At 35.1% G+C, this 26,475-nt stretch overlaps 1 protein-coding gene across 2 annotated transcripts in view; it reads left to right on the top strand.

Moving 5' to 3' along the window:
- Window positions 1-26,475, top strand: part of LOC141403710 (proton-coupled amino acid transporter-like protein acs) — a 135,752-nt gene that overhangs the window by 62,088 nt on the left and 47,189 nt on the right. The window contains exon 1 of one of the 2 annotated variants that reach the window (XM_073986537.1): window positions 2,105-3,139. The exons of the other annotated variant lie outside the window; for it this stretch is intronic. Within the exon in view, the coding sequence (XP_073842638.1) occupies window positions 3,086-3,139 (54 nt within the window). The 5' untranslated portion in view covers window positions 2,105-3,085. Of the gene's footprint in view, window positions 1-2,104; window positions 3,140-26,475 lie in introns of those variants that run through there. 2 annotated transcript variants of the gene reach the window in all.

Below are 26,475 nucleotides of genomic sequence, written 5' to 3' on the forward strand. Positions count from 1 at the left end.
ATTTTACACTTCAGGTACTCAGTGGTAAGAATACCTCTCCATTAAAAATTGTCAACATAGGCCCTGCTGCAGTTTCTGACCAAACTACCTGTTATTTGACATTTGAGGATGTTTTGCTTTAGCCCCCATATAACGGTACCCCTCGATTTTAGTATCTTCTGACCGGACTACCTATAATTAGCCATTTGATGTTCCCAGTTGTCAAAAAAACATCTAGCCCAAAAATTGTCTAAATAGGTCCATGTTTAGGTATAGACCCCATATAACGGTTCCTACCGATGTTCGTCATTTTGAGAATTTTAGGTACATTTATTGACCAAACTACCTGTAATTTGATATTTTTGGGTGGCCACAAAACATCTCCACAAAAAATTGTCAATATAAGTCCATGTTTTGGTATAGCCCCCATAGAGCGATACCTCCCGATTTTTAGGTATTTTGAAGGTTGTGGTCTCAATATGCCACGGTAATGGTGGATATTTGGTACTCAGTCTTTGTTGGTGGTATTAAACTTTTCACCAAAAATTTGTCGGTATAGGTCTACCCCCCATGGAAAGGTACCACCCGTATTTCGGTGCTTTGAAGGATGTGGCCTGAATATCTCAACGAAATGGTTGGAATTTGGTATTGAGTCTTTGTGGGGGTATTAAACATTCCAGTAAAAATTTGTCATAATATAGCCCCCATATAACGGGTACCACCCCATTTTTGGTGTTTTGAAGGTTGTGTCCTCAAAGTCAAACACAAATGGATGACATTTGGTATTTATTCTTATCGGGCGGTGGCAATACCCATCTGCTGAGTATTTCCTTCATACTTACAGCCGACAATTGACAATTCTCCCAGTGGTCGGCAAGGCCATCTATTGTCCAGAGATTCCCTGTTCTCACATCAGACTACCATGATACCAGAGCTCCGAATACTCGCTCGAATTTCACTCGCGAGTGAAACTCTTTTCGAATTCGAGCAAGTTGAGGGGGATAATTTGCCCCGTCCCACCTCAAAAATCGGAGTTCTGCCTGATACTCCTGTATGGAGCAGCACTGCCGAATTGAGAATGTTTGGGAGGTTCCTCTTCGCCAGCGAACTCGGTGTCTTTAATTAGCAGCCATCGACTGACACTGCCAGAGGGGTCAGATCTATCGATGACCGCTACTCGAAGTTCATCCGGTATCAGCGGTCTACTAGTTTTCTTAGCAGCTCCGCTACCCGTAAGATGAAATCGGTACGTCACCTTGTGGCTTAAGTGGGTCTGGGAGATTGCCTTCGCGGTGGTATCCTTCCCGATTTATTTTTTTTTTGCTAGCGGGCAGAGGAAGTGATTTGTTTGGAGTCCTGACTCAGGTTTGATCTCTTGGCCTTAGGGTGCGGTACCTCCATTGATCTGTCCTTCTTCATCGAAAAAGGTAGGGTGGATGTTAAAAGGATTCGCACATCCAGGTGCAGAGGCCAGTGCTGGCCTTCCAGCTTCCCAGACCTCTGCTTCCATGGTTTCCCATGAGATGGATTCACTTCTATTGTACTTAACTCCCCTTCTTTGAGGGGTGCCCAGAGAGCCTTTCAATTTCAGGGTTTCTCTTGGGCAGGTGATGATGTTTCCTTTCAAACTTCTCCACCACCTTGAGATTGATCTTGATCAGTTTGTACTCTCTCGTCGAGGTGGACGAGGTAGTGGATCGACCTACGGAATGCTTTCCTCTTCCTAGCCAGACTGTTTACAAAGCTATCTGGGGCAGTGGGAGCCTTTTCGTCCATAGTTCTGGTGGAAGTTCCATTGTCAGTATTCTTCTGTTTCTGGAGACTGGTTTTATGGGCTCCGCCCGTTGAACAGTCCTCCCGGACTCTCCAAGGTCCTGGGTCACTGCCACAAAGACCCCGATTTGAAAAAAATATACCGAAAATTTTAGGAAATTCTTTGAACAAAGGTTTATTTTTAGGTTAGTTTTTGTTTTGGTAATTATTTTTCGTTTATCTATTTAATTTTTCCTATTATTCAATTATCTCCTCACCAAAATTGGTAAAATTACCTTAGGTAAAACACTGTACAGCGGTAAGGCCGATCTTCAGCTTTGTATTTAGTACATATCTATCGACCTTTTTTTTTGGTTCGTGTCCGTATGTGTTTGTGTGTGTGTGGATTATTGTTAACTTACAAAAGGGTGCAAACTCATCCCCTAAATTTGCCTTTTGTTAATCTATGTTCGTCAAACTATTTTCTTGAAAATGCCGAAAAATACAATTAATTTAGCTAAGGGTGTATTGGTGACAATGTGTGTGTACACGTGTATTGTTGTTGTTGGACTGCAGTAATGTAAAACTCCATTTCATATTTAATGGGTAGAAGGCATCGAAATTTGCCGTCTATGTTATTGTTGTTGTTGTTATTGTCAGTATTTTGCTGATTCGAAAGTACTGCTTACTGTATGACAGTGGCGGGTAGAGCAGTGTGTAATGAAATGGCAATGCCAGCATTCTTATTTTGTATTGCAAACTGTGCGGTTGTCTCTTTTCTGTAAACGGTCTAGAGAGAAATAAATTTTTTTGTCTGTATTATTACAGTTATTTTCGATCATCAAATTAGAATCGATTGTCAATATTTTTCTGATTTGCTTCAATTTTGTGATATAAAATCGTTCAAATTTGTACTTAATAGTTTTTTTAAGTAAAGTTCCGTAAATAAGTAAAGAATTTTATTAGAAAATTTACTTTATTTACGGTTTAAAATAGTATTAAGCCGACGGTAAAATTAGTTGTAAACGTATCACAAGACTTAATTATTCGTTGTGTGTAAACATTCTTTGTGTTGAGAAGTTTCTAGAAGTGTTGTATTGCCGACTTACATACAGTTTGAAACGCTTTGCCAACCAGCTGCCGGTACATAAGTACTTACAAGCATACATAAGTGCTTCCTCTTCTTGATTGTCGACCGACAACGTGTTTATCGGCATTTGGCGCCGATTTTAAAAACAACAATTCAACAACAAGCCATTCATTGGTCTTATTAGTTTGAAGGATTATTGGATTACGAAAGGAATAGCCAAATAATTTTCAGTTTTATTTGGGAAATTTCAACTGGAACGTCACTATGAGTTTTCACAAAAGTAACTCACGAACGCCTTTGGCGCCAACTGAATATACCGTAAGTTCAAATGTCATTTTTTCTCCACTGTAAATTATTTTTTTATTTTTAAATTAGTTGTTATTGAGTGATAAATAAATATTTATGATTGATGTAATTTATAAAATAATTATTATTTTACAAAAAACAATTGAGTCTGTTGTTATAACTACGGGCTAAAAAAACCTCCCCTTTATTAGTAACAAGTCTATAGATATGCATTTTGTTTATATTTTTAGCAGCAACATTTAAGTACTCTAACATAGATAAACACTGCGGCAGGAAATTCAGTGGAATTAAATGTTAATAGGGCGTTATTAGGGCTCACTGATTGAAAATAGTATTGTTGTTAATGATTGGAATAAGAGATTCATGACTTAAAAAAAAACAAAATGTAGGTACATTATTATTAATATTCATATATGTATATCTATATTTTTTTGAGAGAGAGTAATTTAAGAGAATTTAAGACAAAATGATTATTTTAAGTTTCTTTCGAAAACTAACAATTTTTTCGTTAAAATCGAAATTTTGATTTTGACACTTCACCATTTTTTAATGATTATTTTATAATTCCGGTTCGCTTAAGGACAAGATTATTAGGTTCTTAATGATCCCACACAAATATGCGACGCTCAGCGCCAAAACGGCCTATCCCACATGTTCAAAAAATCAAATTGACTATAAAGATCTAACCGGAACCTTTTGAAATTAATACTAAAAAAATCCCTATTGCATTGTGTAACACTAGACTATATTACCTGGTAAAACAATGCAATATGGATGCAATGCAATTTATTTCAAAAGGTTCCGGTTAGATCTTTACAGTCATTTTGATTTTTTTGAACTTGTTGGTTAGCCCGTTTTGGCGCTGATCGGTTTATTTGTTTTCGAGCTACATTGGGCGCCGCAAACTGTAAAAACAGTGCTTGGTATGCGGCCATTCGTAAGAAAACTATGAAATATGTGTCAATAAAAAATTTCCGAAAGTAGATCAAGCTGTGACCTTTCAGACGAAAAAAACCTTCTAAAAAAGTTTGGTAGATTTCTTGTAAAATATCATGAAAAATGTTTTTTGTGCTCAATAAGTGGCTATAACCCCTTAAATTTACTATCTTGATCATCTCTGGTGTAGATTAACTGGTCTGTCCAAGCCTTAAGGAAGACTTTTTTCCATAGCCAGTGTTCAAATGAGTATCAGTATAGATATATAGAGCTAAAGTGAAAGATAATCAGAGGCATTCCTTTGTGCAAAGAGACTGTGATGATATCCGTATGTAATGTAAATCAAATATTTTTAGTCTGTAGTCACATGTACAATTTTTTTTTCGGTAAAGTAAATTGAGCTTTAGCGAGAGGGAGAATAAAGAGCTTTTCTATACTCTTTCCTATCCCCTATTTCACAAAAACTCAATTTACTTTACCGATAAATGTGTATTTGTAACTACTGACTTACTGATATTTGTGGCACGAATGTTGTGGAAAAATTTGTGTAATATCCTAGATATCTTCCTTCTTTCCAAAGACGAACCAGAATCTGCCTCCTGCAAAGCCAGGTGTGCCCCTTGTTCGTGAATTGAAGAGACCGGAGATGGACCAGACTGCAGCTCAGGTTGCCCAATAATATCTGACACTTGACTGCTGTATCATTTAGGTTAACAAAAATAAAGAATATTAGGTCAAGTCATTTATATCATTTTTATATTCATATATGTATATTTATTACAGAGAGATCGTTAAATAATGACGTTTGAATACTTTTTTCATTGTATGTACATACATACATACATATAGCGTGCTTCGAATTTCATGATTCATAAAAGTCGTAAGAGTACACAGGGCAGTAACTCTAACATTAAACTAAACTTCTAATGTGTAGTCATACACATTTGTGAGTGATAATAGGGTAGATAGAATGGTGATTGGGGAAAATTGAATAACTGAATAATTAATTTGTCTTAATATGCATAATTTTTATGTCACGTATTAGCCAAATGTCGATGAATAACTGGTGTAGATCGCAAATAATTGTTTTCCTATTTTTTCCTCTAGGGAGCATAGGGCTTCCAAAAGCATCTTACAACTTACACAATTAGTTGCCTTTTTAACTTATCACCCCAACAAAAATTTGATTCCGTTAGGCATTATGAAACCCTTTACAAAGTAATGTAAAGAACCTACTTTCTGCATTAGCAGTAAGCTGAAAAATATTGTGTTATTTCATAAATAAATGTACCTCTACAGTGGCACAGAGCGTGTGTGTCCGCTCCGCTTTAGGGTGTTTTCAGAATTTTGTAGAACATTTGAACTTGTCGTCAAAAATGTCGATTAGTGTTAAAGTTCAAAAGTGTTGCAGAGGAGGTACTTAAAGTAATGGACCTATATAGTCATTATGGAAATGGATTTTATTTTGGGAGTCATATATTTTCGTTAGATATCGCACCCACTAGTTATTTCAGTGGGCCATCGTATAGCTTTTGGACCATTATGTACCATTTTAGAAGTTAAACTAAATTTGGACAAAATGTTAGAAGATCCAAAGTTTGGACAGTATTGGTTGGCCCGTTCAAAATATATATTTAATGACACTTTTTAAATAATAGGGGGAAGTACCGGAAGTTGTTGATAGGAACTGCACATCTTCTAACTAAAACTAAGTTTGGACAAAATATGACGGAGGTCAAATGTTGGACCATATCAGTGGTTTAGTTCGAGAGTTATCGTGCTCTCCAGCCAACTACACATGGTACCATAGCGGGTTTTTACACCTTTCGGGCTGTTTTCACAAGAAGTATGGACTTGCCCCTGAAAAAACTTTTACCGTCGTAATTGAGATAGCGAATGCAAGTACACGCAAAAAAAAGGCCTCTCTAACATATGTCCCAAACATATTTTGCAGCAAACATATATATGTTTGCAACAGCTATAGCTTCAAAAAAATCAAAGCGATTCGAGAGCAGGTCTTAAAGTGAACATATCCGAAATTTTGTGTGGGAGATACCAAAAAAGAGTGGACTAATTTAGTCCATATTCGAACCTGATCTATATCTGGTAGATATATTGAGATGTGAAATGTATGGACAAAATCGGTCACTCCCTTCAAGAGTTATCGTGCGCACAATTTTTTCGAACATTTTTGAAATTTTGTGGGGGAGGTACCTGAAGGAGTGGACCGATGTATCCCATCTTCGAACTTAAACTAAGTTTGACAAAATATTACGAAGGCCACATTTTGGACCGAATCGGTTGATCCGTTCGAGAGTTATCGTGCGCACAATTTTCCGAACATTTTTAAACTTTTGTGGGAGAGGAACCTGAAGGAGTGGACCGATATGGCTTATCTTCGAACTTAATCTAAGTTTAAACTAAATATTAGGAAGGCCAAATTTTGGACCGAATGGGCATGTCCGAGCGTTATCTTGCGCTCTAACCACTACACACGGTGCCATAGGGTTTTTTTTGCAAATTTCAGGCTATTTTCTCTTTTGCCGTCGTATGGAGGGCAGTGAATACAAGTTGCTACAACAAAAATCAGAGTAGTTCGAGAATGGGTCCTAAACTGAACTTTTCCAACATTTTGTGTGGGAGGTACCCGAAGGAGTTGACCGATTGAGAGAATATTGGAACTTCATCTAAGTATGGTAGAAATTTCACCATATGCAAAGTATGGACTAAATCGGTTACTCCCTTCAAGATTTATCATGTGCTCAAATTTTCCGAAAATTTTCGCATTTTTGTGGGGTAGGTACCGGAAGGAGTGAAGCGATATAACCCATCTTCGAACTTAAACTAAGTTACGAAAGCCAAATTTTGGACCGAATCGGTTGATCCGTTCGAGAGTTATCGTGCGCACCAGCCAGACAGACAGACGGACGGACATTTCTAAATCGACACCAAATTGTCTTGGGGTCTAAAACCGTTATTTCGATGAGGCACATTTGGCCCGTATGAAAGTGTATATACCCTCGTTAGCATCAATGCTGAGGGTATAATAAAGAACGGTTGCCGGTAAGCGTTCATACAACACTTAATGTTCGAACGCGTGGCACAGTGTATACGGCTACAAATCAGAAGTTCGCATGAGCAAATCCAGCAGAGAGCAAAATAAAATACAAATATGATGTGTATTGAAATTGAAAACAAACTCCACATAAACTCTTATAAAAATATAAAATATATTTTTTTATTTTATTTTTCAACTTTTTAGTAGCCATAAAACAATTAGTTATTTTAGTGCTCCTGTTAAAATAATGGGTTAATAGGGTGTTTTGTAAGTAGTTACGACTACCAAAAAATAATATAAAAACCCATTATTTATTTGGTAATGATTTTTTTTGCTGCGCCAAGTGTTTCTTGCTTGTCCTCGATTTCGTGATCCTTGGGCCATTCTAGTTATGCTATAAAAAATGTTTTTCTTAAGGTATGGCCAATCCATCCATCCATATTACCGACATTTTTCATTAACTCAAAAATGAGTTAGAGAAACGCACTACTAGACAGCTGGAGTTAACGACATATTCAATTGTAGTATAATACAGGTATGCTGGTGTTTTTAGTTCTCATGGCTTTAGTTTTCTTGCTGTTTATCTCAAGTCCAACATTGCAAGCCTGTCTTCTAATTTTAACTGCATGTTAGATATCTTATAAGAGAATATCATCCTCATAATCGAAGTCTTCGAGTTGTGAGAGACTTTATGTTATGCCTTTCCTCTGAGAGCTGTCTTCATTCAGTATTTAATTCAGTATAATTTGGAACTGTAGGCGTGATAAACGGGGTTCCTGCTTTACTCTCGCGTTTGTGAGAAGACGGTTGGCTTATGTTCCCTTTGTGAAGAACTGAGATTTGTGCATCCTAGTGCAACAAAATTTTTGGATAACTTTACAAGGATTCTTTTCTCCCTCTCAAGCCGATATAATGCGAGGTCGAAATAAATCAGTTGCTGTTCCCGCGGTCCATTTTACTTATCCTAATACAGACCAATAAGTCTTAACAACTTATTGAACTAAAATGAGAATGACACATAACTCTTTAATATCGTAGAAGTCTTTCGATCTCCCTTCCGAGATGTTTGTGAAATATATCCATGTACATATTTTATTCTTCATTTTCTCTTTTGAAGCTCTTTGTTTCTGTTTGATCCATTTTTCATTGTGTTTATGTTCGTATTAACAACACAACACTTTCCTCTTTGGACAAGCTGACCACACTTTCTTGTTTTGCAGCTGTCTCTTTTGTTCGAAATCTTATTCACTACGCCCTAATGTTCAAAATGCAAGCATTTAACAGTGGAAATTTCCATTGTGCAAAACGATCATAACTGCAGAGGAATATAGCACCCTGCACACAGTCATGTGGGCACACGCATACATGCTTAAACGTTTGCCACGATCAGCATAAAAATTCACATTAAAAAAAAAGAAAAACAGAAACTACGCTTTCATATTACTCGTTGGGTTAGATTTTTTTTTTGTTCTTACTGCTTGCTACCTACTGTGTCAGCACATTGTTTCTGGTATGTATTTCAACCCACTGTACTGTAATTAAGTACTCCGATTATGAGTGTAAACTGTGAGTTGAGAGAATATTTGTTATTTGATTTTTTTTTAATCAGATACGGAAATATCGGAAGAATTTTTTTTACTTTAGAAAAGTTATTTTAAGATAAGTTCGACAAATGTCACATTTGTGACGTAAACTGTGGCAAATTGACGGCTGTAAGTTAAGATTTGTCAGGGAATAATCACATCATGAATGAAGTTAAATCGAATTAGCGTTAAAGTACGTTTAGACTAGGCTTGATTTAGCGAATCCAGTGGATTTAATTTTTCGTTTTCATACAACATATGTATATCAAATAAACCGATATAATGCTCTTAATCATTGTATAAGTATATAGTCTAAACCAAACATTGCTTATAATTGTTTGTTTTTTTTTAATGTAATTTTTAATGAAATATAAAATTTCCCGCAGTTTTGTCTTTGTAATTTTTTCTCCACTTCGTTTCAAGTAGACTTATTTTCCCAGAAATATAAATCGCGTTAATGTCATTCTAATGTTCCTCTATGCAAATTAGATGAATTGTTAAGAACAAAAAAACACGTTTTTTTTTCTTACATCAGCTGAGGGGTTTTATGTCATGTTTTATCTTTAAACGTAACGAAAAATTTACATTTTGTGCACAAAACCGGAACAAATGAAGCAATTTGTGACAAAAAGTTTGGGATTATAAAATTGTATGCAATAAAGGATGACCAAAAGTGTATAATTATCCTTAATATTCTAAGGATATTACTGTGCCATATGCCCAATACATTTCGAAAAGGTTATTACTTTCGGAAAAATAACAATTATGCCAAAGTGATTTGTTTACATAAATTAAACGGATTTGAAGTCCAAGCCGACCTAAAATGCCTCATTGCCTCATTTCTTTTGTAATGTGATTTTTCTCTTAGCTTCGGACAATGTTAAGAAACAGAAGAAAACACGTAAAATTCGGTGAAGTCATTAATGAACAAAAATTTGTAATAAATGCTAGCGGACCACTTGAATGCTTAGTTTACAAACGAACTAGTTCAAATTAGCGATTCACTACAAGGAGCATATGAAATACAACGTACATATATGCAACACAGTATTATTTTGTGTTATTTTAAAATTGTTATGACCTCAGCCTTTAGACTAACCAGCCTTTAGACTAAACGGATTGGACGAAATCCGTTTCATCTGGAGTCGATTTAGCCATGCGTGCTAGCCTGCTGATTTGATCCAAATGTTTCATTTCGTAATATTTGATTCAAAATTAGATAAAGTTCAAATATGGGCCGGGTCATATCAGTTTACTTACAAAAGTTAAAAATTTTGGAGAAACCTATTTGGTCCATATTTCATGCATGTCGTAATATTTCTTCCAGCACAGATGGGGTTCTGCGGGATATCGTGGTTGACACATGGTGTTACTTACGTGGGAAGGTGTGACAAAAATACTTCTATATAATATACCGAACTGAAATTTGTATCAATGGGTTCTAGTGGTCTATAAACACTCTAACAAAAATAATGCAGTCCTAGGTCCAAGTTTTCGCGTCATTCCCATGTAAGGAATCATCCTGAATTGAAGTACTTTACTGTTACCACTGACACACAGTGGTTCAGAAATCGATTTTGCTGGCTAAAAAGTTATTTTTTGTTGTAACTGATTATTAATTTCTATATGGGATTCGATAGTAAACATATTGAAACTAAGGAAACCAAAAAATTATATCAACATATTGGAAGGTGTGGGCTAGGCGTGCTCCTAAAGACAACCATTTTTTTTCGCAATTTTGGAAAACACGTAATTTTTGTAAATTGTTGGAGAAAGAAAAAGCTATATCAGAAACTATAACAGATATTGTGCTCATTGTTTTTTTGTTAAGTAGGTAAGATTGTTGTCTTTAAGAACCGTTTCAATAAATTACCATAGCGTTTACACGAAGTTATCTATTTTATTTTTCCTCAGGTACTAAATTTTAGTGAAATTCCAAATTTGGTGGTCTAGAACATTTAGGGAACACGCTTGGAACAATATTCCGTTTTCACAGAATAATGCCGGAGAGTGTCCTCAGCCCATATATACTATTGTATACGCCCAGTTCCGTCCGCTTAACACTTTTTTTAAATTGTTTGAAATTACATGGGTTAAAATCTGTGTTTTTCCATACCGTTTTTTCACAAATGGGAATTTTTTAAATATATTAGTTTTTATAAGAATTATATGAGTTTTATGAAAACCCAAGGAGTATTTTTTTAATCTTGGGAAAAAAAATTTAAATTTTTTGAAAAATATTAAAAAATGTTTTTCCAAATTTTTTTGTATTTTTATGGTTTGTGTATTTGTGTTTGACCTTTTTAAATAGTTAGAACATATGAAAAAACTCAAAAACACTCATATCGTCACCGTAAATGCCCGAAGACGTAACCGACATGAAGATCGAATTCGTTTTTTGACGTAATCTGATACATAAAGCTAAAATACATGCTCTGGCAAAATTTCAAGCTTCTACGTTCAAAAACAACGATCCTATTCAAGAAATGGCATTTCGGAAAATGGGATAATATTGCAGATTTTGTTGTAATGGAGGATCTCAATTGCTTAGTCTTGAGATCCTCCATTACAACAAAATCCGCGGTTTTGGTTTCACTACTTATTCCCCTTCGTATATGATCGATAATATCCCATATACTCGCCTTCATAAGATTAATATTCCGTAAAACAGTTTTTAATTTTATAACGTGTTTTGCTTCTCCTGTAAAGTTTTAGTTTTGTGGGTTACGTCTTCGGGCATTTATGGTGGCGATATTATGATGCAAAATATGAAAAAAATGTTTTAACTTTGGCCTTGAATCCCTCTGCATCTACTATACCGATGTCGAGTGCTTTAGGTTTTAACAATAAACTCAGAGTACAGATCACCACCATATAAAGAAATGTGAAATCGGTCCACCTTTGACTACAGCCTCCATATAGGGTTACCAACCATTTTTCGGTACTTAGTAAGATTTAATCAGCATTTTCTGGAGAATTACCTGCAATAAGGTATATTTGGTTCTCAGTTCGTGCATTGGTATGAACATCTGCCTGGCATGCTGAATGAACTTTTCAACGCACAGTGCGAAATTTGGGAAGTTTAGTGGAACTTTAAGGGATTTTCAAAGTAATGAAATTTATTAAACTATTATTGAATTCGTTAGCTAAGTACTCCACTGCAAATGGTCCATACTCAGTTTGCCGATTTACTCCACGAAACGGCTAAAAAATGCAATTAAAGTTGCACTTTTGTTTAATGATTTATTTTTTGTAAGAAATGTATTTTTGATTCATTAAAAAAAATGGAGTGGCGCGGACAAATGGTAAGTCAGTATGCCATGATTTATTTTTCTTAATATTTTAAAAAATAATTATGATATTTTACACTTAAAAAAAACGCAAAAAACCCTTATTGTTTTCGTGCAATTTTAGTCGGAAAGAAGTGATTTTTTGAAGTTTTCAAATTTGTAATTTTTTATTTTCCGTGGTCATTTCAAAAGTGAATTACGTACATTCACGTGTTAAGATATATATAATCTGAAAGCTTGGATTCTCCTCTGTTTACAAAGCTATAAAACTGGTGCGGTATCGCGCGGTCTTTGGAGATATTCAAGATTTTCTAAAAAGACTTCTGGAATTCCATTCAGTTGCATTTTCCAAAAGTGGAAGGTAAACGCGACAATGAACGCCATTGTTGACTGTGTTTTGAAGAAATGAACTCACTAATTCTAACAGTGATAATTTCTGTAAAATTAAGAAACCTCTCGCAATTTTTGATAGTTTTGACCTCTAAATGTTGGTGATTTACATACATATAGTGCAACATTTTTAGATGCTGCGGTGCAAATACCAGACCTGCTGAATGGACCAATAAACATTATAGATACAAATGAAAACAAAAAAAATTAATATTTTACTCCTTAAAAGATGTGTAGGGTTGTGGGGACTTCACCCAGAAGTGGACCTATGTTGACAGCTTTTGTGTGAGGAGGTTTTTTATTCGCTAACATCTTAAAATTAACATTTGCATCAAAATCGGCTGCAATTTTTGTCTTTAACCTTTAAAATACCCAGTATGAGGGAACCCGGCATGTGGGGCTATTCCAAAACGCGAACCTATATTAAAAATATTTTGTGCATAAGTTTTCTATCCGCTGAAAACTCAATATACCAATTTGCATCAAAATCGATTGAAAAATGAATTTAAACGTAAAAACGGCAGCCACCGTTACATGACCGCTACAGGAAACCTCGGGTCTATGTGGCCCAATTTGAGTCCCACACTCTCCACTAATATAAGAAACATTTGTGCAAAATTTTAGGAACCTACACCTTTTCCTTTAAAAGTTATAAGTAAAGTTCCGCTAAAGTGTTCATATTTCGCACTGTGCAACGGTGGCAAAATACCCCTCAGTGTAATAATTGCTGGCGACATATCCTGAATATTTTAGCCATGAAAAACTTATCTACAAGTGGTATCTTAAGACGAACTCGGCGATAAACATTAGGCCCCATATCATTGAGGCAATATGAATCGGCGCGCACTCATTGATATGATAGACGTTTCTCTTGTCCCTTTTGGGATGTTTGTAGAACAATTATATTACACATCAAGTTCGAATATGTGATCCCATTCACACAACATTTCAAAATTTGTCGCAAAAGTGCTGTTTAAGAACATGTGTCCGATCCTTTTGATTCAGGACAATTCCTTACCTCCTGAGATAATGGCACGAAACAATTGAAAAAACCTTCCGATACCAACTAAAATGACTGATGAGCATAATAACTTAAAAATTGAGTAATCGATTTGGCCGAAACTTTGTGCATCATAAAATGTCTTCCAAGCGTACATCATGTTCTTATATAGACCTTTATCGGACAAAACATTCGGATACCTCAAAATTCAAAATTTTCTATTATGTGTTTAACAGTTTTGGAGGATCATTTAAAATTTTTACCGAAGCTACCTACTCTTTGTGGCCCGGTTTAAAGCGATATTTGGTGGGCAAATCCATGATTCCTACATAATAGCCCAAAATCTTTAAAATGTCCTATGGTGACCAAAAAAGGGCTGGTGGGCGCTATAAGCAATGACTGACATTGCTCCAACCTTTGCATATCGTAATATTTCTCTCAAGGTACCATTACTTGGCGCTTATACCAAAACGACCTATCTCCACCATTGAAACTCCAAGTGCCAAAATGGAACCAATTTGGGCGGAAAATGTACCTAAAATCCTCAAAATACTATCTTAAATTGGGAGGTACCGTTATTTTGGTGGAGAAATTTCTTGGTCATTGTGAACCTCAAATGTCAAATTTCAGCTAGTTCGGTCAAAAAATGTAGCTAAAAGCCTTAAAATACTTTAAATCGGGAGGTACAGGTATATAGGTGTGGGAGGGGGGGGGGGGGGGGGGGGGGGGTTATATCAAAACGTGGACCTATATAGGCCATGGAAAAAAGGCAATCGGGTGCAAAAGTTTTGTGCTCTACTTCAATTACTGCGGACGATAGAGTGATTACAACAGACGGACGGAAAAACGGACATGGCCAGATCGTCTTTGAATTTTGACTGAATATAGTATAATATTAATGTAATATAAGAATACACTTTTCAAACCCGCTTTTGTTTTACCATCACTCTATAAGTTCTGACCAAAAGTTTTGCTCAAATATTGCTTGCTTGATAGTGTGAATGTTTATGTTTCTCAAATATTCATGAATAATTTGTATGTTCGACAGTGAGAAATCTGTAAAAGCTGTCATTCAAAAACCATAGTGCGTGCCTCGCTTTAAGGCGTTTAAAAAAAATTTTATCTTAAAATCGTACTCAAATCCGTAGTTATTAGTACAGTACCCAGCAAAAATTTGAATCTGTTAGTCATTATGTAAGCCATTACAAAGTAATGTAAATAAAAACCAGTAAGGAAAGGATCAACGTCGGGTGAGGCCGACTATACTATACTACTATTCACCACTGTGAATATGTAAAATATAAATCGGAGCTATATCCATATGTGCTGATTGGTGCAGCACATACGTGAAATCGGGCGAAAATATATATGGGAGCTATATCCAAATCTGACCCGATTTCTATATAATTTGGCACACTTATTTGTGGACCGAATTCAGTCACACATTCAAAATGTCATCAAAATTGGACGTATGTAGCGTGTTTGGTGCAGCAAATACGTGAAATCGGGCGAAAATATATATGGGAGGTATATCCAAATCTGAACCGATTTTCACCAAAAGCAATAGCGTTCTTCCTATGGCCAAAAAAGTTGTAGTCCCCAATTTTCAGCTGAATCGGACAAAAAATGCGACCTGTACGTTGCGAACAAAAATACATGGACAGACGGGCAGACAGACAGACGGACGGACATGCATAAATCGACTCAGAAAGTGATTCTATGTATATCCCCAAATGGAACTATGGGTCTATTTCGTTTCCTTTTGTATGTTACATACAAATGCACAAAGACATAATACCCCTTACCACTCTGTGGTGTAGGGTATAATAACTACTTATACTACTCTTACTAAGTTTTGAGTACGGTGACACAGAATATGTGTGTCCGATTACTAATCCTAGGGTTGTGTATTCAACGCTCAGCGTCGGCACGCGACCTTTTTGTTGACAAAATAAAGAACAGATGGTGGTGGACATGTTAGCGTTTAAACAACCCTTAATGTATGAACGCGTGGCCGCGTGTAGGGGTTTTGTAAGTAGTTACGACTATCAAAAAGTACTATAAAAACCCATTAGTTAGTAAGAATTTTTACTGGGGCATCTTGTGGAGTGTGATTTTTGTTTTGCAAGAGGTGGCTAGCTTTCTTACATTATGTTGTAATGGGTTTTCATTTTTCTCCTAATGTTTTGCCGGGTAACGTATAAATTGTGAATATTTCTAGCTGATAATTGTGTAACAACGCAGTTTTAGTAAAGAGCAATATATTTGAATAGTTATCTAAAAGCAAACACATGAATATGAGAAAGTTTTAATTTGTTTTGTCAACTTTGAATAAACTAAAAATATGATGAGTAATTTCAAGATAATTTGCAATTTCAACTGAGCAATATGATACACCACAATGGTATGACAAAGTTAGGAAATTCACGTTTTAGTTAACATATCGGTATAAATTTAATTTTAATATAAAATAATACTACACCTAGTGAGATAACTTAACTCATCAAATTTTTGTAAAAAAAGGGAGGAGTTAGTGGAAACTTTTCAACCCTTATAATCTGTTAACTTTTATAGATTTTTCTACTATAGAAATAAACCAAAATTCAATTACACATTCCATTAAAAGTTAAGACTTTGTGGTTGAGAATATTTGCAATTTGATGCCACCCCCTTTTACTTTAGATAAAGATATGGCTTTGTTCTCATCTGACCACAATATACTCACCTAAATGGAAATTCCTATAACTTATCTCCTATGAAATATAACATTTTACTTCGAAAATACTTTTGCACTATTTTGTTTTGAAATGTTATTTTCTTTTTATTGAATGCGTCATTACTAAGAATTTTGTGGTTTACTAAACAAATTCCCCTTCATACCTTCAAGCGACTTTTACACTATTACAAAAAATACGCAATTCATATGGTTTGACATGCATTCAATATGTAAATATTGCACACATTACCACACTATGGATTAATTATTCACAACAGTTTTTAATTTCAAGTATTTTTTTTAACTAAACACTTGAAAACACAATTATCAAAGGCACAAATGGAAACGCCGTCTAGTTAGTCCCGGTCCACACTAGAGTGCATTTCATTAACAAATTTCATGAAATACAGCAAATTCATGATTTTACTCTACTATGAAACGCGATCTAGAAACGCATTATTTCGTGAAATTTTCAATGAAATCAACGCTAGTGTGGACCGGGACATGGTTAATCGATCTTCGTCAAAGAAGTACTAGAAGTTTAATATGTCTTCTATCCCCATTTAATTCTACGATGTCTTTACACAAACTCTTACTATCATGATAACATATCATGATCATAAACTTCAGTGTAAATGTTGTCTTAGCCTATGGTCATTGTCTGGAAAAGTTTCTGATATAACTTTCCCTTTTTTCAAACCACTGTGCCCAAAACTAATTACCCTTAAGTACCACTGATCATATAGAATGTGGAGCTTCAATACTTTATTGAATATTATCATGACAATATTGCTGACGATGATGATGAAACTCGAGTCAATAATTTGTCGAGTACACATTTCACTTTTAACGACTTCGTAAATGTGCCACGCGATTGCTTGCTTTTTTTGTTATTGTTAATGAAAGACAACGTTGTGTTCTTTTTTGCTGCTACTGTTTTGTTATATTTATTTATTTAATTATATAATAACAAAAAAAGCAAAATGTATGTGAAATACAATATTTGTTTCAAAATGCAATTGTTTACATGGTATGGCAGTAAAATGAAAAAAAACTACAACAAAAACAGAGTGAGCTTAAAAAAATTCCATCCATTACAATTGTTATGAACCGGCATTCTCTCTCACTCGCTCACTGTCTCGGTCATGGGCTGAACTTGGAATTATTATCACAAAAGAACAACAAAGTGGGTAATTATGGAGGGTAATGGCAACATTTATTTATAAAAAGACAACATACTATGGGGCCAAATACAATCGGTGCGTTGTGAGTCGTGTCACGAGTTAAAAACAACAACCACATGAAAACTTCAATATCAAACTTGGCAACACTTAGACTTTTTTCACGTGGTTCTTGATTTGACGCGTAAAACGAAGCTCAACGGACCGATTCTATTTGTCCCCTACCTTTACTAGGCGGTCTGACACAGCAGGGACGTACGCAGGGGGGGGGGCACGGGGGGCCCGGGCCCCCCCCGAAATGGTTTGGTCGAACAAAATTTGTTAAGCTACTGTAACTACTTATTATATTGTTTTCTCATAAAAATGTTTGTATGTTTGAAGATTTCAAATTAAAACTTATAATTTGCTTAAGTTTCTGAACAGAAAATGTTTATTATTAACCAGTTTTGTAAGAAAATATTTGAAAATTTTTTGTTTGTATGCTGTTTTTAAGAGAAACTTCCAATGAAATCTGAATTACTTCTTCATGTCATATCATTCCACTATCAAATGCGAATTCCATAATGAATATACTCCAACTTTATGTAATATTCGAACTATATATAGCTCTCGAAGCTTAAAACTCATTCTGTAACAACAAAAATAACGAGTTGAGTATTGTGGGAATGGAAGTGTATGAAAAAATGTCTATTGGATAAAATGTATGAAGAGTCGGTCCTTCGTGGACTACATCATGAAAGCCATTTAGAAATTTGTTTTACTAGCATCGCCAAAATTTTGTTATCCTATTTTAGACAAATTAGCTGCTAAACAGTATGAGAAAATAATGAAGACAAATGAATTTTTGTGCGTCACTTCATTTTTTTCTTTATCATCACCGAAGTATAATTGTAGCCTCAGACTTTAAGGTTACGAGATTATATACACTAGGATACGAAACAAATAGATCTCATCAAAATAATGATTTTAGACTCCACATATGTTTGGGCGATATTCGTTTCAGACAAGATGGAAGTACTTCCCACCGTCCGTCCGTCTGTATCTCTGTTTGTCTGGCAGGTTGAAACTCATGATAACTCTCGAACGGATCAACCGATTTGGTCCAAGATATGGATCTCGTAATGTTTTGTCCAAATTAAATTTAAGTTATATCGGTACCTCTGCCATAAAAGTTAAAAAATGTTAACTAAAATGGTCGAAGGGACTAACCGATTCAGTCTAAAATCGAACCTAGTATGGAGTACCTAGTTCCACTCGCAAATTAACTTCCAAAATTACATCAAGTTTCATGAGAATTTTTTTGGACAACATCTTCAGGTGCCTCATACAAGTCTAACATAATTGCAGTTTAAAGACTGTTCGAGGATCCTTTGGACATTTTGTAGTCTTGTGTACAGCGATATCCTATTTTTCGTGGACAGTTCATGCTTCCTGACAAAAATGTAAATACTACGGTGGCCAACTAAAATAGCTTATGGACGCGGTAACTATCGAGAGGAGTGTCTCTCAAAATAAGATTCGTTTCCAAAATTAATTATCTTATTATTAGCGAATAATTATGTGGGGTTCAATAAGGATCGATTGTTATTTGTCAAAACTATATAGAACTAAGTCCATCAAAGTATTTGTCATCGAGTCCAAAAACTTCTAATCGTACAATTAAGAAGAACAAAAATTATAACGCTTCTTTTGTAACATTATATTAAAAGTAAAAATAATCCTGGAATCAGACTCTATCTCCTCCGGTAAATAACATTGTGCAACATTTTTAAGGTAATCTTGTGCAAACAATTTGAAGTGAGGATTTTGTGAAAGTACAGACCCAAAATATAAAAGCCCTAGTTGCGTTTTGTTGAGTCAGATCCAGCTCGGATTATCAAAATATTGTTAAATATTGACTTTTTAAACCAACTCGGGGCTATATCTCTGAAACCAATGAAAATCTTCTTCTGAAGCAAATTTGTAGATAAGGGCCAGACCAAGGCAAATTTATATAAGGTATATGCAAGAATTACATCAACTAAAAAAATTACAAAAACAACATTGTTGTTATTGAAAATTAATTGTTAAAAATAAATATCGTTCCAAAATTTTTTTCAGGAAAGACATAAATACATTTTGAAAATCCTCTAAAATAGAACACATTTGAATCAAAATGTAAATATAAAGCATACAGAACTGTAGTAATTCATTTTTATTACACGTTTACGGTGAAAAGAATAATTTTATAGTAGCAAATTTTGAAGTTTCAAATTTAATGAGTAGACCCTATTACATTTTGAAAACTAAATTTACAAAAAAAGTAAGAATACAGCAGGTTGTCACTTCTACCTTGTATAAATATGCCTTGGGCCAGACTAAAATATTTGGAGAAATAATGAACTGGAAGTACATTTATTGCCTCAAATGTTATAATATATCTAAAAATTCCATAATTTGTATACATTTCGCACCATATCTCCAAAACTGTTAAATTTTTCTTAATGTTTTCATTTGGAAACATATCAACGACAGACGATATTCTTCAAAATTAAGCTAAGATCATCGAAATAGTGAAAATCTTGCTATAGCAGAGATAACGGCAATTCTTTGTGTTTGTAAAATTCTGGACCTATATGATTATATTCTATTTTCAATTCTAAATATCCTACTCTGTAAAAATTTAAAATTGTATCCTAAATATTATGAATTCTTTCTATTGAATTTATATGCTATGTATCAATATTTCATATAAAATTCGAAAAATCTAATTTTTTTGGCTCAATTTAAAGTACATGTAGAATAGAATATCGGTTAAAATCTCCAGTCCATCGGACAAAAATTTACAGAGATATGAGATTTCGGAGGGAAACATTTATTGTGTTTTGTATCTAGCATAGCAACTAAAAACGTCTTTTCCTCGAAGAGGCACTTTTGAAAGCGGTGCCCACTGTAGCTCGAAAACGGATGCTCCGGTCTTTATATGTTTTTGTAGGACTATTATACACATAAAGCATGTGATTAACCGAGAGAGTCTTTAAAAAACTGCTGACGGAGTCCAACAAAAATATCAAATTTGTACAGTTTTTTATTTTTGTTAAAATCTAAATTTCGATTTTAACTTTTCAACATTTTTAAAAATTGTTTATTTTTTTTAAATTCCTTTTCGATAATGGACAAGATAATTAGGTTCGTAATGATCCCACAAAAATATATGCTGATCGCTTTATTCCTTTTCAAACTACAGTGGGTACCGTGAACTGCTTTCGTAAAAACAGTGCTTTATAGGCGGGCATTTGTCAGAAAGATTTTTCAAAAAAAAAAAAAAAAAAAAAAAATAGAAGCTAGCTCAATGTTTAATAGATTTCTTAAACAAATGCATGAAAATGGATTCTTATAAGTGGCCATAACCCATTAAAATGACTTTACGTAACGCTACACAAAATTTTTTAATTTCATGATTTTTGGTCAAGTTGGGCCCCCCCCGAAATGAAATCCTGCGTACGTCCCTGTGACACAGAGTATTTGTCCATATGGCGAACTAATAGTAGGTTTTTTGTAGAGTAAGGCTATGACATTTTGAAATTTTTTCGCAAAAATGACTTCCTGTAGTGAGAATGCCTAAAATAACATTCATTCCATATTATTATAAAAAAAGGTTTGAAATTTTTTTTTTTGAAAAATTCTATGAAATAAAGAAAAAAAAAAATGTTCTCAAAAAAAAAAAAAAAATATTTCCTGTTGCACGAATGAATGGTATTTTGCTATGAATGACCAAAATTACTTTTATTCCATTTTAATTTTAAAAAAGGTCCCGCACAAACAGGTCTCAAATCATTGACCTAATATGAATCGGGGTGCACTCATTTTTTGCGCTTTAATCCAATCCATATTGTTTTGAAAACCCCCTAAATACGTAGTTTTTTTTTGAAAAAAAGTATTTCAATCCACAAAGGCTGAGGGTATACTTTTTTACTTGTTGTTGAAGCTACTTGCATTCACTGCCTCAATTACGACGGTAAACGTTTTTTCAGGGGCAAGTCCATACTTCTTGATAAAACAGCCCGAACAGTATAAAAACCTCTATGGCACCACATGTAGTCGCTTGAGAGCACTATAACTCTCGACCAGATCAACTGATTTGGTCCAAAATTTCGTCATATTTTGTTCAAACTTAGTTTGAGTTCGAAGATGGGCCACTCCATACTTCTTAAGAAAGCAGCCCGAAAGGTGTAAAAGAATCTCTATGGCACCACATGTATTCGCTGGAGAGCACTATAACTCTCGACCAGATCAACCGATTTGGTCCAAAATTTCGTCATATTTTGTTCAAACTTAGTTTCAGTTCGAAGATGGGCAACAACTACCGGTTCTTCCCTCAATATTAATAAAAATGTCACTAAAATGGTGGGGTGCCACCGTGGTGCAACGGTATGCACGCCCGCCTTGCAAGCAGAAGGTCGGGGGTTCGATTCCCCGGCCAGGCAACATCAAACATTTTTCAACGACGGACTCTGCGATAAACAGTAGGTCCCATATCATTGAGCTAAATATGAATCGGGGTGATATGAGAGAAGTCTCCCTTGTCCCGTCTGGGATGCTTGTGGAACAATTATAATTATATAAACAATAATAATATATTTCAAAACTAATTTTCTTCGTTTTATTAATGTCGAAGCTTCGGTAGATGACGTTTGTTTTGGACCTAAACATTGTACATACTTCGTAACTTCCAAATTTGACCTGAGTTATTGGACAACATTTTCTAGGTATTATCGCCGTTTACTGCCAGATCGACTATAGCAGATTCATTCTCGACTTTAAAGTTTGTCTCATGTTGTGGTCGATATAAGCGAGTAACATTGTACAGCAAATCTGATAACCTTCTCCGGAAGTATATTCAAAAGATCACACAATAGAGTGTCTCTTTGTCTGAAAGCTAGTTTTGTACCGAACTGTTCTAACAGAGAACTGCATTCCAGTTAATGTAGCCTACCTTTTTCCGACATTGGGTGGAACACCTTTGAGTTTGTACGGTAGTCGACCATCCCCGAAGTGACAAGGGAAACTTCTCTCATATCAATGAGTGGAACCTGATTTATATTCGCTCAATTTATGGCCGAGTTCGAACAGCGTATCTTACGGCACCACTTGTAGGGAATTTTTACATCGCTGAAATACTCAGCAAATATCACATAAATTACGCTGAGGGGTATTTTGTGTGGCCTGGGAATTCTAACCGTGCATTTAGTGTGCAAGGCCAGTGGCGCCCAATATATCAACCATATCTGTAACAGAATAAGGAAATAGTGTCCTATCTCGAATTGTTGGTTCGGCGAAGATTTAGTCAATGGTGAATATGGTTCTAAAGCAGCAGAAGTGATTGAGATTAGATTGGTTTGTGTTCCTAAAAGTATGCATCAAACATGAGATTGTTTTAAATTATTTATTTCCAATGGATGAAAAATCTTTCCAGGTCATGGTTGTACCTAATAAACGAATCCTACAAAAATTTGTGAAAATCTGATTGGATTTTGATATAGCTCCAATATGAACTTTTGCCCAATTTTATTTATTTTGGGTCCTACCTAGCGAACCTTGTTTCCATAGTATGGGATCGAAGGTACATTTTAACGAAATTTTTTTAAAGGCCGCAATTACGGTTCGGTCGTTAAAAAAAAACTTTACCAGTTCATGGCGAATCCTATAAAATTTGTGAAAGTCGGATCGGATATATAGCTGCAATCCTATCCGATTTTCACAAATTTTATAGGATTCTCCATGAACTGGTAAAGTCTTTTTCAACGACTGAACCGTAGTTGCGGCCTTTAGTAAATTTTCCTTAAAGTGTACCTTTGATCGCATACTATGGAAACAAGGATCGCCAGGTTGACAACCGATCGCAAAAAAATTCACATATAAAGTTTTTAGATCAAATTCAAAAAATAAGGGGTGGGTGTCCGTGCAAATAATGACATGTCACGACTTATCGGGTTCTACTGTTTTATTTTTCAACAGCCTCACTATTGTCTTGATCTAATATTGACTTCTCATTTTACTCCATCTTCTGGGATTGGTTCTGTGGCAATGTCGACTCTATCATAACCTGCTGTTCATACGTTGTTCTTTTCTACAAGAGGTGTTTCCTATACCAGGCTCTTGAACGTATCAATTTTTTCTACTGAAACGACTGTTCTACTTATTCCTTCTCTTCCGATTCCTTTCTCATCTTTTAGACGTTGCTACTGGTTGCATCTGTTTGCACGGATCAAGCAGTTGGTTATGTTGTGTGGATGCCACCGCTGCTGGTTGAAAATGCAGCTTTATGTTTCGTTACCTTCCGAGTCGATGTTTACTCCTAGAATCGATGCTAGACGGTAGTGCCTTCCTTCCACACTATCTCAACATGGTTGGTTGTTTATTTGATCTGTACTTTGCAAGTGTACCTGTCAGTGGTGAAACTGCACATACCATATGTAGATTCGCTGATCGTGACGGTTTGAAGGTTTACCGAGGTAGTCAATATAAGGGAGGTTGTTCTTTCATAACTTCCTTCTTTTTGTTTTCATAGTCGAGTGTATTTTCTATCCTAACGGCTTAGTCCATTACTTTTAACGTTCGCATAAGTTAGTGTGGTATTAGATATTCTAGGGACGCCAAAGACTCGGATATTTACGCTGAACTGTCGACGACTACTTATTCGATTCACATCTACGCTGGATATTCCAATATTCGCACCCATTGGAGGCATCCGGTAGCAATTAGATATGACTTCCCGAAAGCAAAACGTCTTCTCCAATTAATGGCAATAGTAATGGGCAACAACTTTTATTTGTTAGCAAAGAATTTTCCTTTTTTTGTCCACCCGTTTTTATTCCAATGCAAATTGATTGCCGTTCTTTGTTAACCCGGTTTGGCAAGGTAATACAATTCTGTCAACACCCAATTTATTTCAACAACCAACCCATGGTGCATTGACACATGTGCTTAGTGCCATATTTGGCGCCAATATTAATATCCGGTGGGCTTGCTATTATTCGCTTTGGCAAAATTTAAAATACGTTTTTGATGTCTTTTGTTCTCAAACCAGGTGTTCTAGACAATGAACTGCCACAAAAGATAATTTATGTTAAAATCTTACAAACTTAAATGGTTATAAAACTGAGTACCGAATACTATTGTAAAAGTTACATAAAGAAAGCTTATTGCGTCTTAGAAATAATGTATTAAAGTAAAATTAGATTTGGAAACTATTTCAAGCGGAACAGTTGAGTTTTTTTCTCAATGATGTAGTTAAAGTGAAATTTTCTATACTAAAGATCTAAAACTATCATTACAACGATAAAATCGACTTTGTCCAGGTCATTTTTTTGCTACTCTCAAACATTTGTTTAGTTTTTGTTGTACTGATGCAATTTTCCCAGCCATAATTATTAACTAATTTAGATGACAAGAATGATAATCATCTTAAGTAAAAATAGACAGATAGATAGACACTTAAAAGTAAAAGTTTTATATTTTATTTGCTATATATTTCCACAGCGTATTAATCAAATGACAGTTGCTTTTTAAAAGAAAATTATAGCGTTTTATAATTATTGCTTATAATTATTACATATTATTCACTGTATGCTTGTCCATATTCATAGAATGATTGCAGTTTTTGTTTCCTCTGGTTCCGATTTTATTTTATCTCATATTGCTCCCATACTCACACAAACACATCCACATACATATGTACATACATATTAATTGAACGACCTTGTCTAGCATTTGCGCCATAAAAACGACTGCGAGAACAAAACGTGCGAATATTATCAGCAAATGTATACGAACAATGTTGCGGAATTTTAAAGTTTAATAAACTTTTTTTTGCATTTTATGAGAGCCCAATTGGAAATGTGTGTCATCATTTATGCAATATTATTTAGTCGTGTGTACTACAACACCTTTAGTGTAGCTGGTATTCACGATAGTTGTATTGGCAACAATCGCTACAATTGATCCACACATGTTGAACTCGTTTAACACATTATGGTGTTCATCTGCGACTTGATTATCTTTCCCATTTTTTCAATTGGAGCCCTGCCAACCTTATTTCCTTAAATTCATTATTGATTACCACTATCTAATTTTCTAAGCTTTCGTCAAAGTTCATGTTCCACTTCTCTAGATTAAGCGTGTTTATCGAGTACACATTCATTCGAGCAGCTTCCTTGTAAACAGCCTTGTGGATTCCTATTAATAATTAGTTTCCTTTAGTTTATGAAAGTATAAAGCTCATTCGCCACGGTGTCCCTACCAAAACACAACAACTTTCCGAATAAAACTTTTGTTCCTACATATGAGCCCGAAAGTTCATCACTCCCAATGAAGACTAAATAGAAAATTTCAGCGATTTGGGTGTGATAATGAGGCTAAACCCTTGAAAATGTTAAAAATCGGGAGGTTCCGTTATATGCGGCCTGTATCAAAAAGTGGACGTATAGCAACAAATTTTTGGAGAAAAGTTCAGCTCTTCCAATGAAGACTACATACGAAATTTCAGACATTTCGGTGCGATAATGAGGCTAAAACCTTGGAAATACCCAAAATCGGGCGGTGCCGTTCTGTGGAGTCTATACAAAAACGTGCACTATAGCCAGCAATTCTGGGGGAAAGTTCAGCACTCCCAATGAAGATTAGATGTGCAATTTCAGTCATTTCGATGTGATAATGAGGATGAAAATGTCGAAGGTGTGATAATGAGCATAAGCCCTTGAAAATACCGAAAATAGGGAGTTACCGTTCTATGGACCTACAGCAACAAATTTCTGGGGGAAAGTTCAGCATTTCCAATGAAGACTTAATAGGACATTTCAGCCACTTTGGTGTGGTAATGAGGCTAAAACCTTGAAAATGCCGAAAATCGGGAGGTGCTGTGGCTATATCAGGTATATCAAAGCATTGACCGATATAGCCCATATTTAGTACCAATATTGCGAGCTGTATCTTGAGACAGATGGATGTTTGTAAAATATATATGGAAGACATATCTAAATCTGAACCGATTTCGATATAATATGGGCCAATTATTTCTAGACTGAAGTTAGTCACACATTCCAAAGTTCATCGAAATCCGACATAAAAAGCGTCTTTCGGGCGAAAATATATATGGGAGCTATATCCAAATTTGGACCGATTTCGACTTTGATATAATTTGGTACGTTTATTTC

Source organism: Musca autumnalis, unplaced genomic scaffold, assembly GCF_047663935.1.
Source record: "Musca autumnalis isolate F117 unplaced genomic scaffold, ASM4766393v1 scaffold_4, whole genome shotgun sequence".
Lineage (NCBI taxonomy): Eukaryota > Metazoa > Arthropoda > Insecta > Diptera > Muscidae > Musca > Musca autumnalis.